Here is a 20,760-nt window from a genome sequence, read left to right on the forward strand (position 1 = left end):
AAAATTCCCCTGGGTGCACAGACTGCCATAAGCAAACCTATACTGTCCCTTTCCAAGCCCCAGCGTGGAAGGGTGGGGCTGGTGAAAGAAGGAGTGTGCCCAGAGGGCTCAGTGTTATGGGGGATACCAACAAGGATATTTTACTCATCTGTGTTGTTTCTTAATGTAAAGCCAATTGATGTGTTGGGGACAGAGTCATCTTGTCCAGAAATTCTCTGATAGAGGGTACTCTATGAATGCTTTCATCAGCTTTTAATGGCTTTTCTACAGTAAATGAAATTACTTCAATTACCATGACTTCTGAACAGGTAGAGGACAGACAAATTTGGGCATTCAAAGCTGTAGGACGAAATTTGTGCACAGTCAGACAATGATTTTCTGCAATTTGCTGCATTGGAAAACTGCACATGACATCCCAGCCACCCTGTTTCGCAACAGCATCACTTTTTTCAGTTCAAAGACTTTCCCAAACCCTCTTCTCCTAGAACCCATCAAACCTCAAAGCAGTAATGACATATTTCTTATTGCAATGTGTTGAACAAAGTCATATTGTGAACAGATGCGTGTTAAGCATAATGTATAATTATGCCATCAAGAACAATCATCTGTTTTGCCGGGAGACTTTCCAGAAGATCACAGGGAGGAAGGATGACATCCAGAAGAGATCTCTCAGTCCATATGAATATTCCTCTGTCCTTCTTAGCCCATGATTTCTGTTTATATAAATATACAGAATCTAGGGAAGTCAGACCAGGAACTGCCTGCTTACTCTGTGTAAGACACATCAGAAATTCTCAGAATTAAATCTTACAAAATCTGAAAGATTTCTCACAGAAAACTCCCTTCTGATGCATCTCCCTACATCAGTCCTTATAAAGATAGCAGTGGGGACCCAAAAACCTGCTGACTAATGCTGTTTGGCATTTGGCAATTGAGCTTTTAAAAATTAATGAAATAAATAAAAGAGAAATGATTTTCAAGTGTCTGCTTTGAAACGCAAATTTCTGCTACTGCCTATACAACCGTGACTCACTTTGCAATTTCTTCTTCTATGCAGTTTACCATTATCAATTCAAGATACACTTCATCAATGAAATTCACGAGAAGCAGGTAGAACCAACTTTTACTGTCTCTCTGACAGGCACTAAAGAAGATGCTGAAAATCTCCCTATCACACTGTGAGTACTAGACACAAAGTCCCTGTTTTATTGGTGGTGAAAAACAATGTGACATTTTCTAAAACAGGCTCACTTACATAATAAATATGCATAATTTGTTCTGAAGGGCCTGGCTTAGTACAGCTTTTAATAGCGATGAACTGGAAATCATTCAAGTAAACCTTTTAAAATGTTCATGCAAGTCCAGATATGAAAAGTCACAATAAAATGAACTAGACAGTCATGGAAGCTTTCCTGAACATTGAATACAGCATCCTGCCCTGCCCTGCCCAGCCCAGGGTGACTAGTTGAGGAACACTGGGTCTATTTTGGACAGAGTTAAAAGTAAATCACATTAGAGTGTGGAGGTTCATCCTCATGGTTGACTATTGTCATGAGTCTGGACAACATACAAAGAGACAGTATGGTAACGTTACATGGTGACAGCATACAGGAGGGAGGAAAGAACAGAGATAAGAAAAGACTGTATCCTCTCCCACCAGCCCCGTGGCCAGCTAACCTCAGCAGGGGCGGATATAGGGCAGGGCGAATGGGGCGGCCGCCCCGGGCCCCGCACTTCAGAAAGCCCCGCGCATGCGCCATGGCAAAGGGGAGGCCCCGCGGAATTATGCTGCCCAGGGCCCCGCAAAACAGTCATCTGCCCCTGAACCTCAGAGATAGTGTGTTGGCATGTGGAATGAGGTGAAGGACATATCACTAGTCCTCCCCACTTTCATTACCATACTTCATTTACCCTTGACCATTACAGAGAATCTGGATTGATGTAAAAGCATATAGGAACTGGGAGGTCCTTTCTGGAAAAAAATGTTGAAACATCTGATATAATTCCCTGAAATTTAGACAAGTGTAGGGACATTTCTAAAAAGAGATTTTCTGCAAGACCTAGGTATTCTGTAGTTGCTGCTTATCCATCCAGAGGGAGTAAGGTGCTGCCTGTGGAACAGACCTTCCTGTAGCAGGAATGGTAGTTTTGCAGAAATGTAGGTGGTGCCCGGAAGGCCCAGAGCCAGCACCCTACCCCTACTGAAACTCCCTCCCCTTCACCTGCCTACGGCTCTGGGAGGGTTTTTTGGTGGGGCAGAGGGTCTGGAATGGAGTCTGCATGCTGGGTGCAGGGTGGTGCAGATTTTGGGAGGGAATTAGGATGTAGGCTCTGGAATGGAGTTTAGGGGCTGAAGGGGTGTGGGAGTGGAAAAGTGGTGAGCGAGAGAGAGTGAGGAAAAGGGATGGGGTGTGAGGGGAGCGTGTGGAGGGCGCCATGCTCACCTGGGGCACTCCCTCTGGCAGTGGCTCCTGGGGAGGACAGTGGTCTTTGTATGCTGATGCCTGACTGCCACCCCTGAATGCTCCCCCAGGTGAACACCTCAGCCTCATCTGCCAGTACCATGAGCTTCCCTCCCCTTCCTGCATGCGTCCCTCAGCCTGTCTGCTGCCCTTGCTTGATTTAAATCCACTGCCACCACCAGCAAGTGCAGCAGGGTGAGAGCAGCTTTCTTCCTGCTCGTTGTACACAGCTGTAGCACATCCCTGTGGCCCTGGCAGGAGGGGGAGCAGGGGATCTGTGTGTGCTGATCCCAATGAGGAGTCCAGGGGAGCCGTGCATGGAGACACCCCCGGGGCCGCAGGGATGTGCTGGCAGCCATGCAGCGGAAGCAGGCAGGAAGCAGCTCTAGCCCTGCTGCACTGTCTGTGGTAGCAGCAAGGGGCCCCCATGTGGTTTTAAATCACCTGGGTGTAGCAAGCAGGGCTAGAGGAGAGACCCAGCCCTGAACTTTGGTGATGCTGGGCCTCAAGCCAGGAATATTCCTGGTGCCCAGGCATCACGGGTCCAAACTCACCTCCTCTGTCCCTGTAGTGACGAAGAGGCACAGAGGGACTTGGTTTGGGGAAATCTTGTCTTTTCCTGTCAGGAGTTGCTCCTACTGCTATGCCACAAATAGGCCAAGCTCCTCCCAGTTCAATGTCCCCTATTTAACGAGTCCTCGCACTTCTCCCTCCATGAAAGAGTGGAATCCCTGAAGACACTGTGCACTGCAGAGAGAAGGGGAATTCTTCTGATGTTGTCAATGAAGGGCAGTTTTCCCCACTCACTTCAATCCCTACCCATATGGACAGGGGCTAAAAACATTAAGTCTGCCAAGTAAGGTCTGTGAGGCAGAGACTGGCTTTTGGTTCTGTGTTTGTACAGTACCTAACACACTGGGGTCTGGGTCTATAACAGGGGCTGCTAGGGACTACTGCTACACAAAGAATAAATAGTGCACCGCTGCTGAAGAATCTCACAAGATCATTTACAGTAAAACATGCAGGAAAATTTTTTTTAAAAAATTCTGATGTTGTTTAGAATCTAGTGTTGTCTACTGTACTTCACTGGGAAACCATAGATAGACCTATAATCCAGAAACTGTCATTCACAGATAGCACATTTCATTGTCCAGATCACTTTTGGTATTTTGATTTGACAGTGTTGAAGGCATTACAGGAAATAAAACCTATACTTTTCTCATTACTCTGGATATCGACATTGGTGAGCTAATGATGATCAAATTCAAATGGGAAGGAACTGCAGTTTGGGCAAATATCTGGGACACTGTTCAGACGATTATTCCTTGGACAAAGGGCAACCGTCAACCAGGACTTATCGTGAAGACAATAAGAGTCAAAGCTGGAGAAACACAGGAAAAGTATGTGTTACGGGAATCAGTCTGTGGAGTAATTAAGAAGCAGTGTGGGTATTGATCTTGAAGGGTCAGAGCAGAGGTGAAAGTAAACTGATATGGCAAGAAATTAATAGCTGGTATGGCGTCTCAGAAAGACACCACACCTACCGTGCAACCTGATCCCCTTCCCCCTTCCAGGTTTCAAGTCCCCTTCCCCCCTCCAGGTTTCAAGCACCCCCATCACCCCAGTTAAATGACAAGGAAAGTGTTCAACAAAATGTTTATTGTACATAGTTTGGCATGAAAGTATATTTTCTACATCAAAAATGAACAAAAGCTTTTTTATGTTTGCAACAGTTATACTATTTTCCAGTGAGTGATATTTAAAAAAATAAAACAGAACTTATTATTTTGAGACAAATCCTGGTGTTTATTATTTCTCCAAACAGGGTCAGGAGATGGGTTGTGGAGGGAAGCTTCTTTTAGGCCAGGGCCCAGTCCCCAGGCAGAAGCCCCTCAGTAGAGTCAGTGGCCTCCAGTTGAGAAATGCAAACAGCAGATCGGTGAGCCTGGTGGATGGCAGCTGTCCGGGGCTGGGCAAAGTGCCTCTCCTGACCATCAGCACCTGTACCCCACCCTGGTAGGAAGGCCTCCTCTTTCCTCTCCACCAGGTTATGGAGAACACAACACGCGGCCACCGCCTCAGGGATGTTGCTCTCCCCCATGTCTAGGCGTGTGAGCAAGCACCAGAATCTGCCTTTTAAACGTCCGAACGCACATTCCACCTGGTTGCGAGCCCGGTTAAGGTGAGCATTAAACTGCTCCTTGCTTGCATCCAGGTGGCCGGTGTAGGGCTTCATCAGCCACGGCATCAGGGGGTAGGCGGCATCAGCCACTATGCACACCGGCATGTGCACCTCCCCAACCGCAAAGTTGTGATGCGGGAAAAATGTTCCTGCCTGAAGCCTCCGGTAGAGGTATGAGTTCCTGAAAATGTGGGCATCATGTGCCCGCCCTGACCACCCAACACAAATGTCAGAAAACTGGCCACGATGGTCGACCAGGGCCTGGAGGACCATAGAAAAGTAGCCCTTTCTGTTAATGAATTGGGCTGCTCGATGGGGCGGTGCACGGATTGGAATGTGTGTCCCATCGAGCATTCCTCCACAATTCGGGAAGCCAAGGGCAGCAAAGCCGGCCATGACGCTGTCCAGATCTGGTAGACAGACGGGCCTGTTGAGCAGCTCCGAATTGATGGCCCTCACCACCTGCAGAACGAGACAGACAACAAAATGTTAGAAGGGGTGCCTTATCTCTTAGGAGGAGAACCCACCACCCACCTTCCCTCTCAAACACCCCAGGAATCCCCTCCTCAGAACTCCCCCCCCAACAATTCAGGGTGAGTGGAGGAGCTCCTTCCCACTCACACTCCACTTTGCCCTTCCTGACAGTCTCCCTTCCCCCCACCCCAAACTGTGACTGTCCCCAGACAATGACTTACCTCCATCAGGATGTATCCAACAGTAGACCTGCCCACTCCAAATTGGTGTCCCACGGAGCAGTAGCTGTTGGGGGTTGCCAGCTTCCAGAGGGCAATGGCGACCCTCTTTTCCACGGGGATAGCGGGCCGCAGGTGGGTGTCTTGCCGTTGCAGAGCAGGGGTGAGCCAGGTACACAGCTCCTGGAAAGTGGTCTTTCGCATCCGGAAGTTGCGTAGCCACTCTTGGTCATCCCAGAGCTGCATAACGAGCCGGTCCCACCAGTCAGAGCTGGTGTCAAGCCTCCAAAAATGCCTGTCCACAAAGAAGTTTGGAGGCAAGGGCAGTGGGGCTGCATGACGGACGATCCCTTCGTACCTTTGGTCTGGGTCCAGATGGGGAAGTAGCCTCATGACTGTGTCATGCAGATGCAGCAACACTTGCAGTATGATGGCGTGGGGCCATCGCCTGCCCAGGGGCAGCTCTGGCTCCATGCCAAAAAAATGGGACTAAAACAGAAAAGCCTCCACACAAAAAACCTGCTGGGGTGTCCCAGGAAGCTGAGCACTCCAAACCAGCACTGCAATGCCTTGCTTACCTCCTAGAGGGACAGCAAAGGCAGCTGCAGAAGCAGAGCAATGGGTGTTCAGGGGCGTCCCTTTAACCACGCGTCTCTGCAAAGGGCAGGCAGCAGCACCCGGAAGGAAATGCTGCCCCCATGGCCTGGCAGAAGCGGTTCCGGGTGGCTTTTAATTTTGAAAGAGCGTCCAGCAGTCAGGACGCTCTTTTTCGAAAAAGTGGATTGATTTTCCTATCCGTGTATTGTAGTCTAGACGCGCTCTTTCGAAAGAGGCTTTTTCGAAAGATACTTTCGAAAGAGGCTTGCAGTCTAGACATAGCCTTAGAGAACTAGCCATTTTAACTAAGGTTAAGTGAGAACAAACAAATTGTCCTACTTTGCAGATGGGTGAAAACCCAGAAGGCACAATGATAGTGACCTTGCTCCCTAGAGATCGTGAAAGACTGCCAATAAAATCTATTGCAGATTGAGGATACCCTTACTACCTGCAGAGTGATAATTCTATGGTGTGAATTTGAAAGAGAAATTAGGCTGAGTGCTTCCAACCTGAAGGAAAAAAGTCATATAAACATTTTCCTGACCAATATGTTCTGTTCCTTTTGCTTTAACTCAAAGCATTTATTTTATAAATATTTTCCTCCTCCCAGAACAGTATCTCCAGCTTGATTCTGTCAAAGTATTAATCCTGAGTTTAGGGCATCTCATGTTGGTATGAAAATGATAATGACCCAGTTCAGTATTGACTTAGCTAAGTAGCTGTGGGATCAAATTAAAGAGTAAGATGCACTGGGCATGACAGAGATATGATTCATCCAGAGCTTTGATAGTTTAAAAAATGTATACAGAATTAAGGATGTTAAGAGGTGGGCATTTAACTACTCGATTGGTCAATAGGCAGCCTGGCTCATTCCCGGCTCGTGCTGGGGGCAGGACCAAACACTGCTGCAGCTCTGCAATTTAAAAGGACGTTAGGAGCCATGGGGGCTTGCTGCCCCGCTCCTACTGCTTTTCAAATTGCAGAGCTGCAGTAGGATTTGGTCCCACACCTGGCACAAGCATGGACTGAGCTGGACTACCTGCACAGCTGGCAGCAGCCCCTGTGTGTGGGGATCTCAACTTCCTGCTGAGATCCCCAGCAGACAGGGGCTGCTTCACGGCAGCAGCCCACCCCCCACCTCTCAGATGTGCTGGGGAGAATTGTGCTGGCACGATCCTCCGGAATAAAGCCCTTTTCCGGAGGATCTCTGAAGCAGATATGGCTGTGTGGGTTAGCACCACAAAACTTGGTGTTTAAATACCCAATGACCTCTGGCATTATTTTCTGTAAATGGAATTGGATGTTGGCACTGAGAATGTTTTAATAGGTGCTGATGAGGTGCTGTTCTCTTGCTATGAAATCTGGAAGTTCAGGGGATCTTAAATAATGCTGTTTCTGAAACAGCTTTGGGGTGAGTGAAAGCTTACTAGGTGTTTCTGAAAGGAAGCACAAGCAATATCAAGGGGAATTATTCCTTTGAAAGTAATGTGGGTGTGTATTTTAAATAATTTATTAAAACTGCCTTGGGGAGACCAAACTGCATGAAATTAATCATTAGCATATTGGGAATTTTAGACTTTAAAATACAGGGAAACACAACCCATATGTTTTGATTAATCTTCCACCTTCCCAGACACTTTAACAAACTGTTGACTGTTTTCATATTACATTTTCCCCATTTTAATAATTTGAAACATTTGTTTGCAATGCTTTCAAGTGCCAGATTTCCCCTTTGTGTGGAAGATGGGGACATGTTTCAGTGGATGCTATTTCAATACTGCTTCTTAGGGTGCATCTACAAGCAGCACTAGCTCAGGATAGTCTATTTTGAAATTTGGCACTGTCTACATAACACCAACTTTCAAAATAGATTGCTATTCTGACAAGTTCTTTAAACCCCATAGAACAAGGTTTACCAGGATGTTGGAATAGAAAGCCCGTTATTTCGACTGCATTTCAAAATAACGAGTGTGCTGTTAAGATGTGGAAAATGCTATTTTGGGATACTGAATGTATCCTGAAATAGTGCTGCTGTCTAGATGTACCCTTAAAGAGCAAAGGAAGGGCATTCAAGGATGAGCATCTGCCTTTGAGACCTCATCCTTACAACCTCAAGAAGTTATTATGGCTGTATTTCTTCAAAGATCTTTTCACTAACATTTCCATCTATTGCTTTTAACATTTCAGAATCACACGTGATAGCAAGAGTGGGAAAACACTAGGGTAGGGTCCAGGCAGCTACTGATGGATCGTTTTTAAACACCTTATTCTCTAACTATCATAAAAGATATAACTGACGTGGTTTAACCCACTAGTGGCCATCAGCATCCTGCCTTTGCTCACATGCCACCACAGATAGTGGCAGAAAGAGCTAAAATGAATGTAATAACAAAGGGGAATTTTTCCTAATGAAGACAAGACTCATGAGAACTGACAGTAACTATGGAAAAAAACTTCAACAATGAATGGTCCTGTAACACCTTAGAAACTAACCTAAAAATATATAGATAGGACCTTTCATTGTTTAAGTTTTTTAGTTACAGACTAACAGGGCTACCCTTTTGAGACTATTAAGTATTGAAGATCAAAAAAACATACAGAAGCAGTAAACTATAATCTAGGACTCACCTACTCCCCTTCTCTAAATACCTTGCTGTCAGATGTACATTAATAATTAAACACAGTTGAAAACAATTGGGTGACTTATTTTTAAAAAGCAGAAAATGGAATTGAAGTCAAGAATACGATAGGAAACAGAACATTTACACAAAGAAATGTTCCAAAAAGGTAACTTATTTTTTGTGTTTTCTATTTAGAATGACATTTTGTTCTCAAAGTGTTGACAACGTGCACCTGCATCCCGCCCAAGAGAAAACTTTCGTGAGATGTGCAAACAGCTCTCGGAGACTAAAGAGAAAATTCAGATGAACAAAGAATATGAAAAAGCTGCCTATCAAGAATAAGTAAAAGCATACACACCTAGTAAAATAGTGCCAGCATTTTAAATGTACTAAGTTAAACAAAAATTTATGTATACTGTGACAGTTCCAGAGGAAAGACATAAATCAAAATTGTATTTTATTTTTGGGATACACCAGTATCCTGAAAAAGGCATTTTGTTTGTCCTTAAAGTTGTTCCCAAACGGACCAGTTTGCGATTTCTTAGTCAATATCATATGTTTAGATCTAAATTTCCTTGAAAGGTGGAAAAATAAAATCTTCTCAATGGAAATGCAAACATAGTTACTTCAAAAGGCTCTTCCTAAAAGCTGCCACTGAACACTGCGCATATTTAAAAAACTGACTCTCTTTAAAAAACAACTTGGTTTCCAACTAGACAACTTGGAACAACAACAGTTTGCTAACTGCAAGGTAGAAAACAATTGTATTAGCCACAAAACAAGTAGTTCACTGAGATAAAAAAATTGACAGGTTTTTTTGGCTCAAATCTGAATACCCTCAGCTAAAGCATAGTTGAATTACTTACTAATGAACTTGATGCTTAAATCGCTTATGGCAAAAATGATCTTATTGAAGAGAAAATTCTCTCACCTACAGAAAATTTGTATGAGTTTTTCAAACAGAATAACATGCTAACATTCAAGAGCTAAGGAGTTATGAAGGTGACAGGCTCATCCTTCTTGTCTGATACCCAAAAGAACATAGAGTGTTATGAGCCAAATAATTGTACCTTTAATAATGTGTTTCATTAAACTTTATTCTGTTGGCAAGTGCTTTGCGAGTCAATGCAGTGACAAATATTTAAAACAAAATTTGCTTGAAAAAAATGCTTAGTGTACAAAAGCACATTCCAGCCGATGGCCCTATTTACACAGCCATGTTGTACTCCTGGGGGCATTCTGTGCCAAAAACGTAACAATTCTGCGCACAGTATTTTACAATTCTGCAAGTTTTGGCAAAATAACATTACATAATAAGATCCTTTTCGATTATTTTGGTAATTTATTTCAAAATACCTGTCAGCAAGTCTGTCTGTCTCACAATACAGACACAAAATTTCCCCTAGGAATAGAGAGTTAAAAGAAATTTCTATGACAGTCCAGTTACGGTTTCTCTTCCCCCCCCTCCCCACTCTTCCAGAGCCAAGCCACGGGGCCTCTTCCCAATACATCTGAGCCTCCTTCCTCCCAGAACCCAGTCATGGGACACCTCCCCTCCAAAATCCTTACATCCCCTCCCCCCAGAACCAAGTCACGGGGACCCTCCTCTTTCCAATATACCTGCGTCTCCTCCCCCCCAGAACCCAGCCACAGGCCCCCCCCCCCCCCACACACCTTTCCAAAATATCCACATCTCCTCCCCTCAGGGCCAAGCCATGGGATCCCCTTTGCCCAGATACCTACATTTCTCTCCATCCAGAACCCAGCCATGCCACCCAGTTCAGAGATGGCCCCTCCTGCCCCAGAGCCCAGAGACCCAGAGAGAAAAAAGAGCCTGATGCTTCATCCCAGGTTTACACAGCACTTCCTGTGCATTGTTGACTCATTCCCCCAAAGCATGCTGGGATCTGCAACTGCCAGGAACCCTTTAGCTCCCTCACTCCTGCTCCCCCAGCAGTATCTTTTGTGTGTGAGCTGGGCTCTGCCACTTCTTGTGGCAGCTAGCACCTCTGCAGCCCATGGCGGGGGAGGGAGAGAAAATTATGCATGCATGTTAGTTTTTGCAAAAACCTGCTTTGCACATGATTTCCCCAGGAGTAATGTTCAGTGAACTTCTGCATTTAAATCTTTTTCACTTTAAAGTTGTGTTTTAGATTAATATTGTCACACCGTAGACTAACATGATTTACAAATTAAATTTGTAAAACTTCAGCCCTCTTCATTACTTTCAGAGACTTCTGAAACTTCAAGATTATGCATTTCCAGTATTTCCTGTATCAATTGAAAATATGGAAAAGTCAGCCCTATATTTTCTCAGATAATTTTTATTTGCAGCTTATGATTGCATGTGGAAAACAGAAAAATAGCATTTTGACACTACATCTGTCATTTGGTTATGCCACAAATCAAGATTTATCATTAAAAGTTTGTTTTTACTACTATGATGTTTAATTTTATTAAAGTCTTTAAAGAATCTGAAATGTTATTTTCAAATACTGAAAATTTATTGCCTTTGGTAGTCACAAGGCCTGAAACAAGCCATATTACACCCAAAATTAGAATTTTTAATTAAAAATGCACAGAAATTATAAGTCAGGAGGAAAGTGAGGATATTGAAAGATGTGGGAAATCAACAATTTAGGCAAACATATCAATCTTTAAAATTAAGGAGCAATTACTAAGAGTGTCCACACTACTAAGTCAAGTAGACTTAAGTTACATGGGTATAACAGTAAATAAATTGCTTTTGTGTGTCTACCCTACAGTCTTTGGGTCAGCAGTGTATGTCCTCACTACCAGAACTTGCATGGAGACAGAGAACAGTGTACTATGGGTACCTCTTCAACTTGCTATCACCGAATACTAGGGCTACGTCTACACTGCAGGGTTTTTGTGCAGAAACCTGTGAAGTGTCCACACCTCAAGTGCACTTTTGTGCAAGTAAATCAACAATAAAACAGCAGAACAGAGGGCTTTTTGCGGTGTAGGTAAACCTCCTTCTACGAGACATAACTCCTTTTTGCACGATAGCTGTTGCACAAAAAGGCATGTGTGGACACTCTGCAGGGGTTTCTAGTGCAAATAGAGCCTATCCGAAAAAGTACAGATGCTCTGATGGCCATTCTGAGCTTTCTTGCGCAAGACCATCCATGCAGTGTGGACGCTCTCTTGCACAAAAGCAATGCTCTTTGAGGTGTGCACAAGAATTTTTCCTCAAACGACTTCTTGCACAAAAACCCTGCAGTGTAAACGCAGCCTAGGTATTTTGGAAAGGGCTTTCAGTGGCTCATGAGGGTAAACAAGTTGTGCAAGGGTGACTGGGAACAAGGTTTCAACAACCCACGACGCAGCTTTCTCTGTCCCATAATTTTATCTGCATCCCGTAATGCGTCAGGCCTCTTTTCAAAAGCCCCTCAAACTCCTGTCTCTGCTATTGCTGTGAGAAGCATGGAACCTGCACAACTCTCCATTATTAGAAGGAGCATTGTGAGCACAATGTGCCTGATCCTCCAGTTTTCACAGAGCTACCAGAGGAGCCACTGGGAACACAACAATTCCGTGGAGGCCAATTTGCAGTGGAACATTGGAACAATTCAAGGGTGTTGTTGGGATTCACAGAGCAGCTGTGAAGGGTGAAGTGACAATTCTGGGCTCAGGACAAGCACAGATTGGTGGGATTGCGTCGTTATGCAGGTAGGGGATGATGAGCATTGGCTGCAGAACTTTGATGCACAAAGCCACATTCCTGGAAATGTCTGCGGAGCTTGCCCCAACCCTGCAGCACAGCCACACCAAAAAGAGAGCTTCTCCGAGGTAGAGGAGTGAGTGGCAATTGCTGGGTGGAAGTTTGCAATCCACGAGTGATTCCCGACAGGCCAGAAGCAATTTGGAATTGCAAAATCCACATGGGCTGGGCCATCAATTGCAGCCTGCTACAAAGGACTGTGCCTCAGAGCAACATGCAGGACATAGTGGATGATTTTGTAGCAATGGGGTTCTCAAACTTTCACATAGTGCTAGGGAAGGAACTTTCAGTGCACGCAGCAGGGTCTACACAGACCAGTGCGTAGCAGCATTAGGGCCACTAACATTTTGTGGTCCCGGGTGCCAAATGTATTTGTGGGCTCCCATGTAGTGTGTATCACGCCCTTCTGAGTGTGAGCCTGGTGTGACAGAACTATAGTATGCCTGGTATTGAGTCTGAGGCATTTTTCATTTTGATCACACACCCTTAAAAGCTTGTATATACTGCTGTACACAGCTTCCTCAGCTCCCAGGTTCTCTCATTGTGCTGTACACCCACGGGGGTTTACCAGTGTCCACAGTGAGCAAGTGACATAGTGATTGGGGAAATGTCCCCTCAGATTTTAGCTCCTTCCTTATCCAGACATTCTATAGCCACGTCTCCAGGACCACCCTATTTCACCAGTCACTGTATGTGGCCCTGGTCTCAGCTCAGCAAAGTCCCACAGCCAGAAGCTATCTGATCAGTTCTGACAAATCCCTTCCCTAGCAGCCATCCTGCCATTTGAGCCATTTGCAAACACTATTTCCTCCAATGAGCAATTACCTCCTAAGAACCTGAAGTCACCTACCTTTCTACTTCATTTCCCATCTACACGCTAGTCTAGTAGCTGGTCACCACCACCTCTCCCCATGTTGGTTTCCCTTTTACCTTGGACATGTTCCCCAGCCTGCTGAGGCTTCTTCCCCTGCCCCCCGTTCCCTTTCCTATTGGTGACCACTGTTCCTTGAGGATAACTCCAGTTTCTTCATCTGCTCCTAGCTTAATGGACCCAGGTACTCAGAGCCACCCGCAGCATCTCCGGCTAGAGCTGTGGGTCTAATTGCCAGAGGCCAGGGTTGGACAACTGCAGTTACTAGCCACAGGAGAGTGGCAATTCCAAGGCTGAGCAGGCTTGAACCTTGCAAAGGCGGCACTTGGGACTCTAAATCCTCAGTGCTGGCCTGAAGCAGCTGCAGACTCTGAAGTTCAGTGCTTCTCTCTGGCCAAGTACCTGAGATGCCCATCACCTGTATCAGGGGCCCCCAATTCCCACACACCATTTAGCTAGCACAGTCATGCAGAAAGTGCAGCTGGAATGATTTTGGAGTCTGGATTCCCAAATCCCTGAGCAGCAGCTCTGCAACCAGTTCACACTATCCCCCTCCTCTAGGAGCATGGGATCCTGCGGAGACAGAGGAATTACCCCGTGTATAACCAGTTCCGCTCAAAGCCTGCTGAAGCGAATCTTTTCACAGGAGCAAAGTGCATTTTATGCTGCACTGGTTTATTATGGTAATAGGAGGGTTTCACATTACCTAGTGAATAATCAACACCTCATGCAGCACTTATCTTTTTCTAAAAGGCAGAGGCCAATTACTAAATTAAACCTGTTTAAATTACAAGGGCTGAAAATACCAGATACTGTACTATGGCTACAAAGGCAGGCACTTCTGAATTTAGTAGGAATATTGGATGTGCATGGAACACAGGATTTATTCCTGCATGGTTACAGAACTGCAATAAAGTGGGACAATTTTCAATTTGTGTGATTGGAGGATATCTGGATCCAGAAAATAACAGAACATGATTGGTCATCACCTACAGCCCCCAGCTTAAACCCTCCAGCACATCATTGATAATCCACAACCTCTCCTGGAAAACGATCCCTCAATCTCACAGGCCTTGGGAGACAGGCTGATCCTCTCCTACAAAAACCCCATAACTGGAAGCAAATCCTTCCCAGCAGCCACTCATCACACCTCAGATACATTCACCTAGGGACCAACCACACTGCCAAATCTGTCTACACATCTATATTAGTGACACCATCACAGGAGTTAACCACATAAGCCACCACATCCGAGGCACATATATCTGCACATCCTCTAAGGCAATGTTTCCCAAATGGTGCTCCGTGGAACTCTGAGGTTCCGTGAAGTGGAACTCGGGGTGCTGCGAAAAAGTTCTGCTCCCCCGCCCCCTGCAGAACCCGTAGGCAGCTCCCATTGGGGCTTGCCAGTGGGGACAGGTTTCTGGGGGCACGCAGCTTTGGCCGCTCCACCCCCACTGTGGCTGCCCCACCTCTGTGCACAGCTCGGACCCGCCCCACCCTGCAGGACTGTCCTGTTCCAGTGCCTTGCCGCTGCCTCCTCCTCGTGTACAGGCGGACGCTTGTACATCACCGCCCCTCCTTCCTCTCCCCCGCTGGGGTCCGGCTGAGGGGCATAGCACTCAGCGCCACGGCAGGAGGGGAAGGGGGGGCAGTGACATATGACAGCACTCAGCGCCCCGCCCCCCTTTCCCTCTGTCTGGGGCCCAGCTGAGCAGCTCAGCGTGAGCGCCACTCAGCTAGGCCCCAGAGGGGAAGCAAGCGGCGGCAAGCAGCTGTTTGGGGTCCCGTGCTCCTCACGGACCCCAAACGGCCACTTGCCTCCGCTTGCTCCCCCGCCGGGGCCCAGCTGAGCAGCATTCATTCAATTGCTTTTGCGGAAAAACTTGCCAACTCTCTACAATGGCCGCTTGAATTTGCGCAAGAACACCGACGATCTCATGTAAGATTGTCAGTGTTCTTGCGCAAATACTATGCTGCACCCGTTCGGGAAAAAGCCCTCTTGTGCAAATGTATTTGCACAAGAGGGCCAGTGTAGACAGCTAAAAACTGTTTTGCACAAAAAAGCCCCGATGGTGAAAATGGCGATCGGGGCTTTCTTGCGCAAAACTGCATCTAGATTGGCATGGACGCTTTTCCGCAAAAAATGCTTTTGCGCAAAAGCGTCTGTGCCAATCTAGATGCTCTTTTTTGCAAATGCTTTTAACAGAAAAACTTTTCCGTTAAAAGCATTTGCGGAAAATCATGCCAGTCTAGACATAGCCCCACTGCCAGCCACCGTCCCCAGTGTGGCTCTGGAGACGGCAGAGTGGAGCTGCTCAAAGGGGGAAGGGCCGGCCAGGCTCCCTGCCTCACCAGGACCACTCGCCCACCTGCTCCCCGGTGGCCCATCGTGCGCCCTGAGCCCTAGAGCTGCCCCCTCAGTGCCGGGGCTCCGCAGCCCAGGGTCTCGCCACTGACCGGGCCACGCCACACTGGAGGCAGAGCTGCAGCAGCCGCTCCGTGCACGCTGGGCTCGGCCCCGAGCTGGGCTGCTGGTGGCCGGGCTCAGGAGCTCCCATATGGTGGGGGCCCGCTGCTCAGAGCCCACCCTGGGAAAAAATACTGGCTGGGAGGGGGGCGGGGAGGAGCCAGACGTACATTTAAAAAAAATTCTTTGGGTGCACACCCTAATGAAATGTGCTGTGCACGCCTATGGTGAGGGGTGGCAAACAGATGCCACTAGAGTCCCTAATCCAATCTGGTGAAGGCTTCTGAGGGTGAGATGTGGACCAAAGCCTCCTTCTCTCCTGTGCACACATATTCCCCATTCATCGCACCACGCCCTTTTAGAAGTCAGCTCACCACTCACAGCAAGTGCTGTGTAAGGCTCTCAGCTTTCCCCACTCACTCCCCCTCCCTTTTCTGTTGCTAGCAGCCCAGGGAATGCTGGGAAATGTAGTCCCCTCCCTGCTCTGAGGCCAGTTCCTTAGGCAGGGACCAGGCCAAGGAACTACAGTTCCCAAGGTATCTTGGGCTCTCAGCTCCCATCCCATGATGCCCTCCAGGCTCCCACTGCATAGCACAGCAGATATGGAGTTCTTCTGAGTTTGGGCCTGGTGCCATGGAACAGTTGGGCCAGAGGGAAATCTGCCTCCAAGCAGGGTGCTTTGGAAATCACATCCCTGTGGTGCACATAACCCCAACAGGGTACACAACCCATGCTTACGTTTGAAAAAAATGGGATTTAATCACTTTTGAAACTGTTACCCCAAGTACCTTGTATCCAACCTGCCAAGCCATTTGATCCAGCCTGCAGCCACCCTACTGATCCCCCGCCCTAGGCCAACCCGAGACTTGGGGGTGAGGAAAGAGCACAAAGTCATTTGATGATCAAAGGCAGCTCCCTCTCCTACCAGGGATGTGCAGCCCCTAGAGGGAGCCACTAGCCATTTTGAACAGGAAATGTCTTCATGCACTCCCCTGCCCCCAGGTGGCTTGGGGGAGCCTTTGAAGTCTCCCCCCCCCCCCCACCAGGGGCACATGGTGCTCAGAGGGAACTGCCCCTTCCATCTGAGGCTCTGACCCTTCTGGGGCGGGTGGGGGGGGGGGGGGGAAGAGGTGGAGCTAGCATGCAACCATGAACCAAAGTTCATAAAGTGCCCCCCCTGCACTAAACTGTGGTTTGGCCAGTCATTGCTGACAGTGGAAGGATCATACTCTGCCTTCCATTCTGCCTCTGCACCACGATTAAGGCTACAATTTAATCTTGGGTATTTTTACTAAAAGTCATAGCTTGTTTCTTGTCCATGACCTAAGACTTGTATAATATATACTCCTGGCTGAACCCTGGGGGGGGGGGGAGGGGGGCGGAGCAGCCTTGAGGGCCCCGTGTCTGTTCTGGCCACCTCTGGTAAGGAGCCCCAGGACCAGCTGCTGCTCTAACTTCCCTGAAACTGTTGCTTAGACCTGCTGAGCTGTGGCTGCTCCCATCACCCACAGGTCTACCACTCAGGTGATCCCCAGGGTCAGCTGCATGAGCCATTTCAGCAGTGGCTGGTGTAACTGGGCTACAGAGCCATTCCAGCAGTGGTTGATAAAGCTGTTTGTGAGGATACTGAGCACTAAGTCTGATGTGCCTCATATCCATTTGTTTAGGACTTGCTTCTATCAAAGCAGAAAGTTATGATAATTAAAGGCATCCAGTATTCCTTCTAGCTTCCATGAATGCTGGATTAATGTTTATACTCAGAGGATACAGAACTGCTCTTGCTTTTAGAGCAAAGGACCAAGGCAAGAACAGACATACCTGTACCAAGCTGAAATCACAGACATTTTACTACTTCCTATGATGAAAGGCACTGTAGCAAAGCTCCAGCTGTGGCCCACTGGCGGGTAGTGTTTACCTCAGAGTCTTGCTGTGGCCCTCCACATGACCTCTTTCCCTTTACTAGAGGCAGGGATCACAGCTTACAGAGCCACACTCAGCAGAGGCTAGTTCATGGTTTTAGGGTGAAAACCCCTCTATAGTTCTAGTCTCCCTTTTCAGGGGCAATCTCTGTGTTGGCATGGGGGAGGTTTGGGGGAAAACCCAAGCCTACCGACAACTCCAGGTTCTGGCCCAGGAACCCTAAGGCAGCAGCAGCAACAGATAGGGTTGTTTTCACTTCTAACCTAGCAGCTTTTTCCCTGGGCACTTACCCAAAAGATCCCTCCCAATAACACTCTCCTGTTCGGTACCCCACTTCCTCCATCCAGTCTGTCATTTTCATTCCTCCCCCGCCCACAACCAGGCTTTAATTGGCTACAGGTGTTTGATTAGCCTGCTCCTTCAGGCAACTATTAACTAACCTCAGGTGTCTGCCTGCCTTAATTGCTTGGCAGCAGTCTCCGGGAATTTATTTGGGGAAGAGAATATTATTTACCCAGCCCGCTGCATCTCTGCCCTCCATTAGAGTGTGTCAGCCCACTTGTTTGGGTCTGTCAAGCACCCATATTAAGGAACAAATTAGCCAGAAAAGCCACCAGGGAGAATTAACTATAAACAGATGATTTTAGGATTAGTGTCCAAGGTATCTATATACCTGAGCCAGTATTTTCAAACTTGTTTTTGTAAAGTTTGGCATCCCAAATCCTCATTTATACAGCTATTTTCAGGGACTTGTGGGTGCACAATACCTTTAAAAATCAGGCATGTCTTTAAGCTTGAAGAATTTCACAAGGCTTTCAACAACTTCCACCCCACCATCAACTTCAGCCTGGACTAGTCCACATGAGAAATCCACTTCCTGGACACTACAGTAGTTAAATAATGGACAAATTTCCACCACCCTATACCAGAAACCCACCAACAGCTACATTTACCTTCATGCCTCCAGCTTCCATCCCAGACACATTTCTTGATCTAATAAAGCCAAGCACTAAGATACAACCGGATTTGCTCCGATTCCAGAGACACCTACAGGATCTTTACAGAGCATTCCTAAAACTGAAATACCCACCTGGAGAAGTGAAAAAACAGATTGACAGAGCCAAAAAAGTACCCAGATATGAACTACTTCAAGACAGACCCAAAAGAGAAAACAACAGAATTCCACTTATTACATATAGTCCACAGCTCAAACCCCTCCAACGCTTTATACACAATCTACAACCCGTTTTGGAAAACAATCCCTCACTCTCAGAAGCCTTGGGGGAAAAAAGCCTCTTCTCGCTTATAGACAACTGCCCAGCCTGAAATGAATTCTTTCCAGTAACCATGCCACACAACCACATCATAAGCATCCAGGAACCCAGCCCTGCAACCAGCTACAGTGCCAACTCTGCCCACATATCTATACAAATGAATTCATCACTGAAGCCAACAACATAAGCTACCAAATCAAAAGGTCTTTTCATTGCACATCCAGTAATTTGATCTATGCCATCAAGATCTGTGCCCCACTGCTATATATATATTGGACAAACTAGACAGTCCCTATGGAAAAGAATCAATGGACATAAATCAGATATACGTAAAGGGAACATACAGAAACCTGTTGGGAACACTTTAATCTACCTAATCACTGTTTAAAAGATCTTCTAGTGGCTGTCTTATCACAAACCAATTCTACTAGCCAAATACACAGAGAGGCATTGGAATTACAATTCATCTGCAAGTTCAATTCTCATGTTAATGTCCTCAATCGTGATGAGGGATGGTTGGGACACTATCAACCTAACATTCACTGAAGGTGCTAACAGCTCTTTGCATAGATTCCTGTTATTGCCTTTGATTCTTATCTGCTTTATTTTAACTACCCAATCTTCAGGTGCTTACTGATTCCCACTTCTGCCTTCCTCTTTTTCCCTTTGATATTTCCATACCCTCTGCTACTTGTTTTCCCACCCCCTCCTCCTTTTTTCCTCTGCCCCCCCTTCTCCCCTATTTATTTTGGGTCTGCTCATCCTAACTCAAAACTCCAGTCATTTGAAGAAGTGGGCCATGCACACGAAAGCTCGTAACATCTACATGTTTTGTTAGTCTATAAAATGCTACCAGATCATTTGCTGTTTTTAAGTTTATCTAAATGTAAACATAAGGCTTAACTTTAGCAAAACCAAGTTTGGCACAGGTGCCTATGAGTGAAGAAAAGGTGGATAGTATCAAAATTTGTATGGAGGCTGCTGAAGTCTAAGCATCAGGAAAATCTTATGACCACTTGATGTCTTAGAGAGAAATTGTCCGATGAAGAAGTTATAGCTAACTTGGATCTCACTAGAACCGGGATGGCCAACCAGAAAGGTGGGTGGGCTGCATCAGTGGCCTTCCTTCTCTGTGCCATAGCAGCTACAGCTCACTAGGGTTCTACCTGTGGCCCCAAAACCCCCTCTTGTGCACTGGGGCACCAGAGCCCCACATTTACCTTCTTCTCCTCCTTCCCAGCAGTTTCAGAGTGGGCAAGTCACCTGATTCATGCTCTGTCTCCGCTTCTCCCCTTCCCTCTCAGAGCTAGAACACCACGAATCAGGCAATTCACAACTCCCCCAAAAGTACTTGGAGGGTGTGAGGGAAGAGCAGGAAGTGGGGGGGCTCCAATATTCTAGTGTGCAAGAAACACATGTGGGGGGGAGGAGAAGCCAGAGGGTCTGTGGGCCAGAGGTTTAGCCCCAGTGGACCGCAGCGGCCCACAGGTTGCCCACCACTGTACTAGATAATACATCTTTCAAGATTCTCTAAAATTGTCAGCTAAAAAAAAAAAGTTAAAAGCAAAATCAATATATAAGTTTTAACAATGCATGTGATCAGCAAATATGCAGCAACAACATTTACTCTCCTTTCTCCCGATTCCCTTTTCTTACAAATCAAGGTCTCTAAATATCTAGTGTCAACAGATTTGAAAGACAAGCTGATCTTGTATAACCAGCACTGCTTGCACTGCAAGTGTATCTATTCTAATAGAAGCTGAAACATTTAGCTCATAGATCTTAGTACCATTTAAAGTTGCCATTGTCATTCCTGAATATTTGTTAGTACTGCCTCACCTTTTGTTCACTCAGATTATTGCTGTCTCCAAACACTTAAACTTAGCGCTTGGAATCAAACCATCTCAAAATAATTACATTTTACAT

At 46.5% G+C, this 20,760-nt stretch overlaps 1 protein-coding gene across 5 annotated transcripts in view; it reads left to right on the forward strand.

The window, feature by feature from the left end:
- Nucleotides 1-9,737, forward strand: part of LIPC (lipase C, hepatic type) — an 88,089-nt gene extending 78,352 nt beyond the window's left edge. For 4 of the 5 annotated variants that reach the window (XM_025190032.2, XM_006112462.4, XM_014579003.3 and 1 more), the window contains exons 8-10: nucleotides 1,058-1,178; nucleotides 3,644-3,862; nucleotides 8,750-9,737. In XM_025190032.2, coding sequence (XP_025045817.1) covers nucleotides 1,058-1,178; nucleotides 3,644-3,862; nucleotides 8,750-8,861 — 452 coding nt within the window. In that variant the 3' untranslated portion in view covers nucleotides 8,862-9,737. The remainder of the gene's footprint in view (nucleotides 1-1,057; nucleotides 1,179-3,643; nucleotides 3,863-8,749) is intronic. The other variant, XM_025190040.2, reaches the window with a different exon arrangement.
- The last annotated feature ends 11,023 nt before the right edge of the window (nucleotides 9,738-20,760 follow it).

This window comes from Pelodiscus sinensis, chromosome 14 (assembly GCF_049634645.1).
Source record: "Pelodiscus sinensis isolate JC-2024 chromosome 14, ASM4963464v1, whole genome shotgun sequence".
NCBI classification, from domain to species: domain Eukaryota; kingdom Metazoa; phylum Chordata; order Testudines; family Trionychidae; genus Pelodiscus; species Pelodiscus sinensis.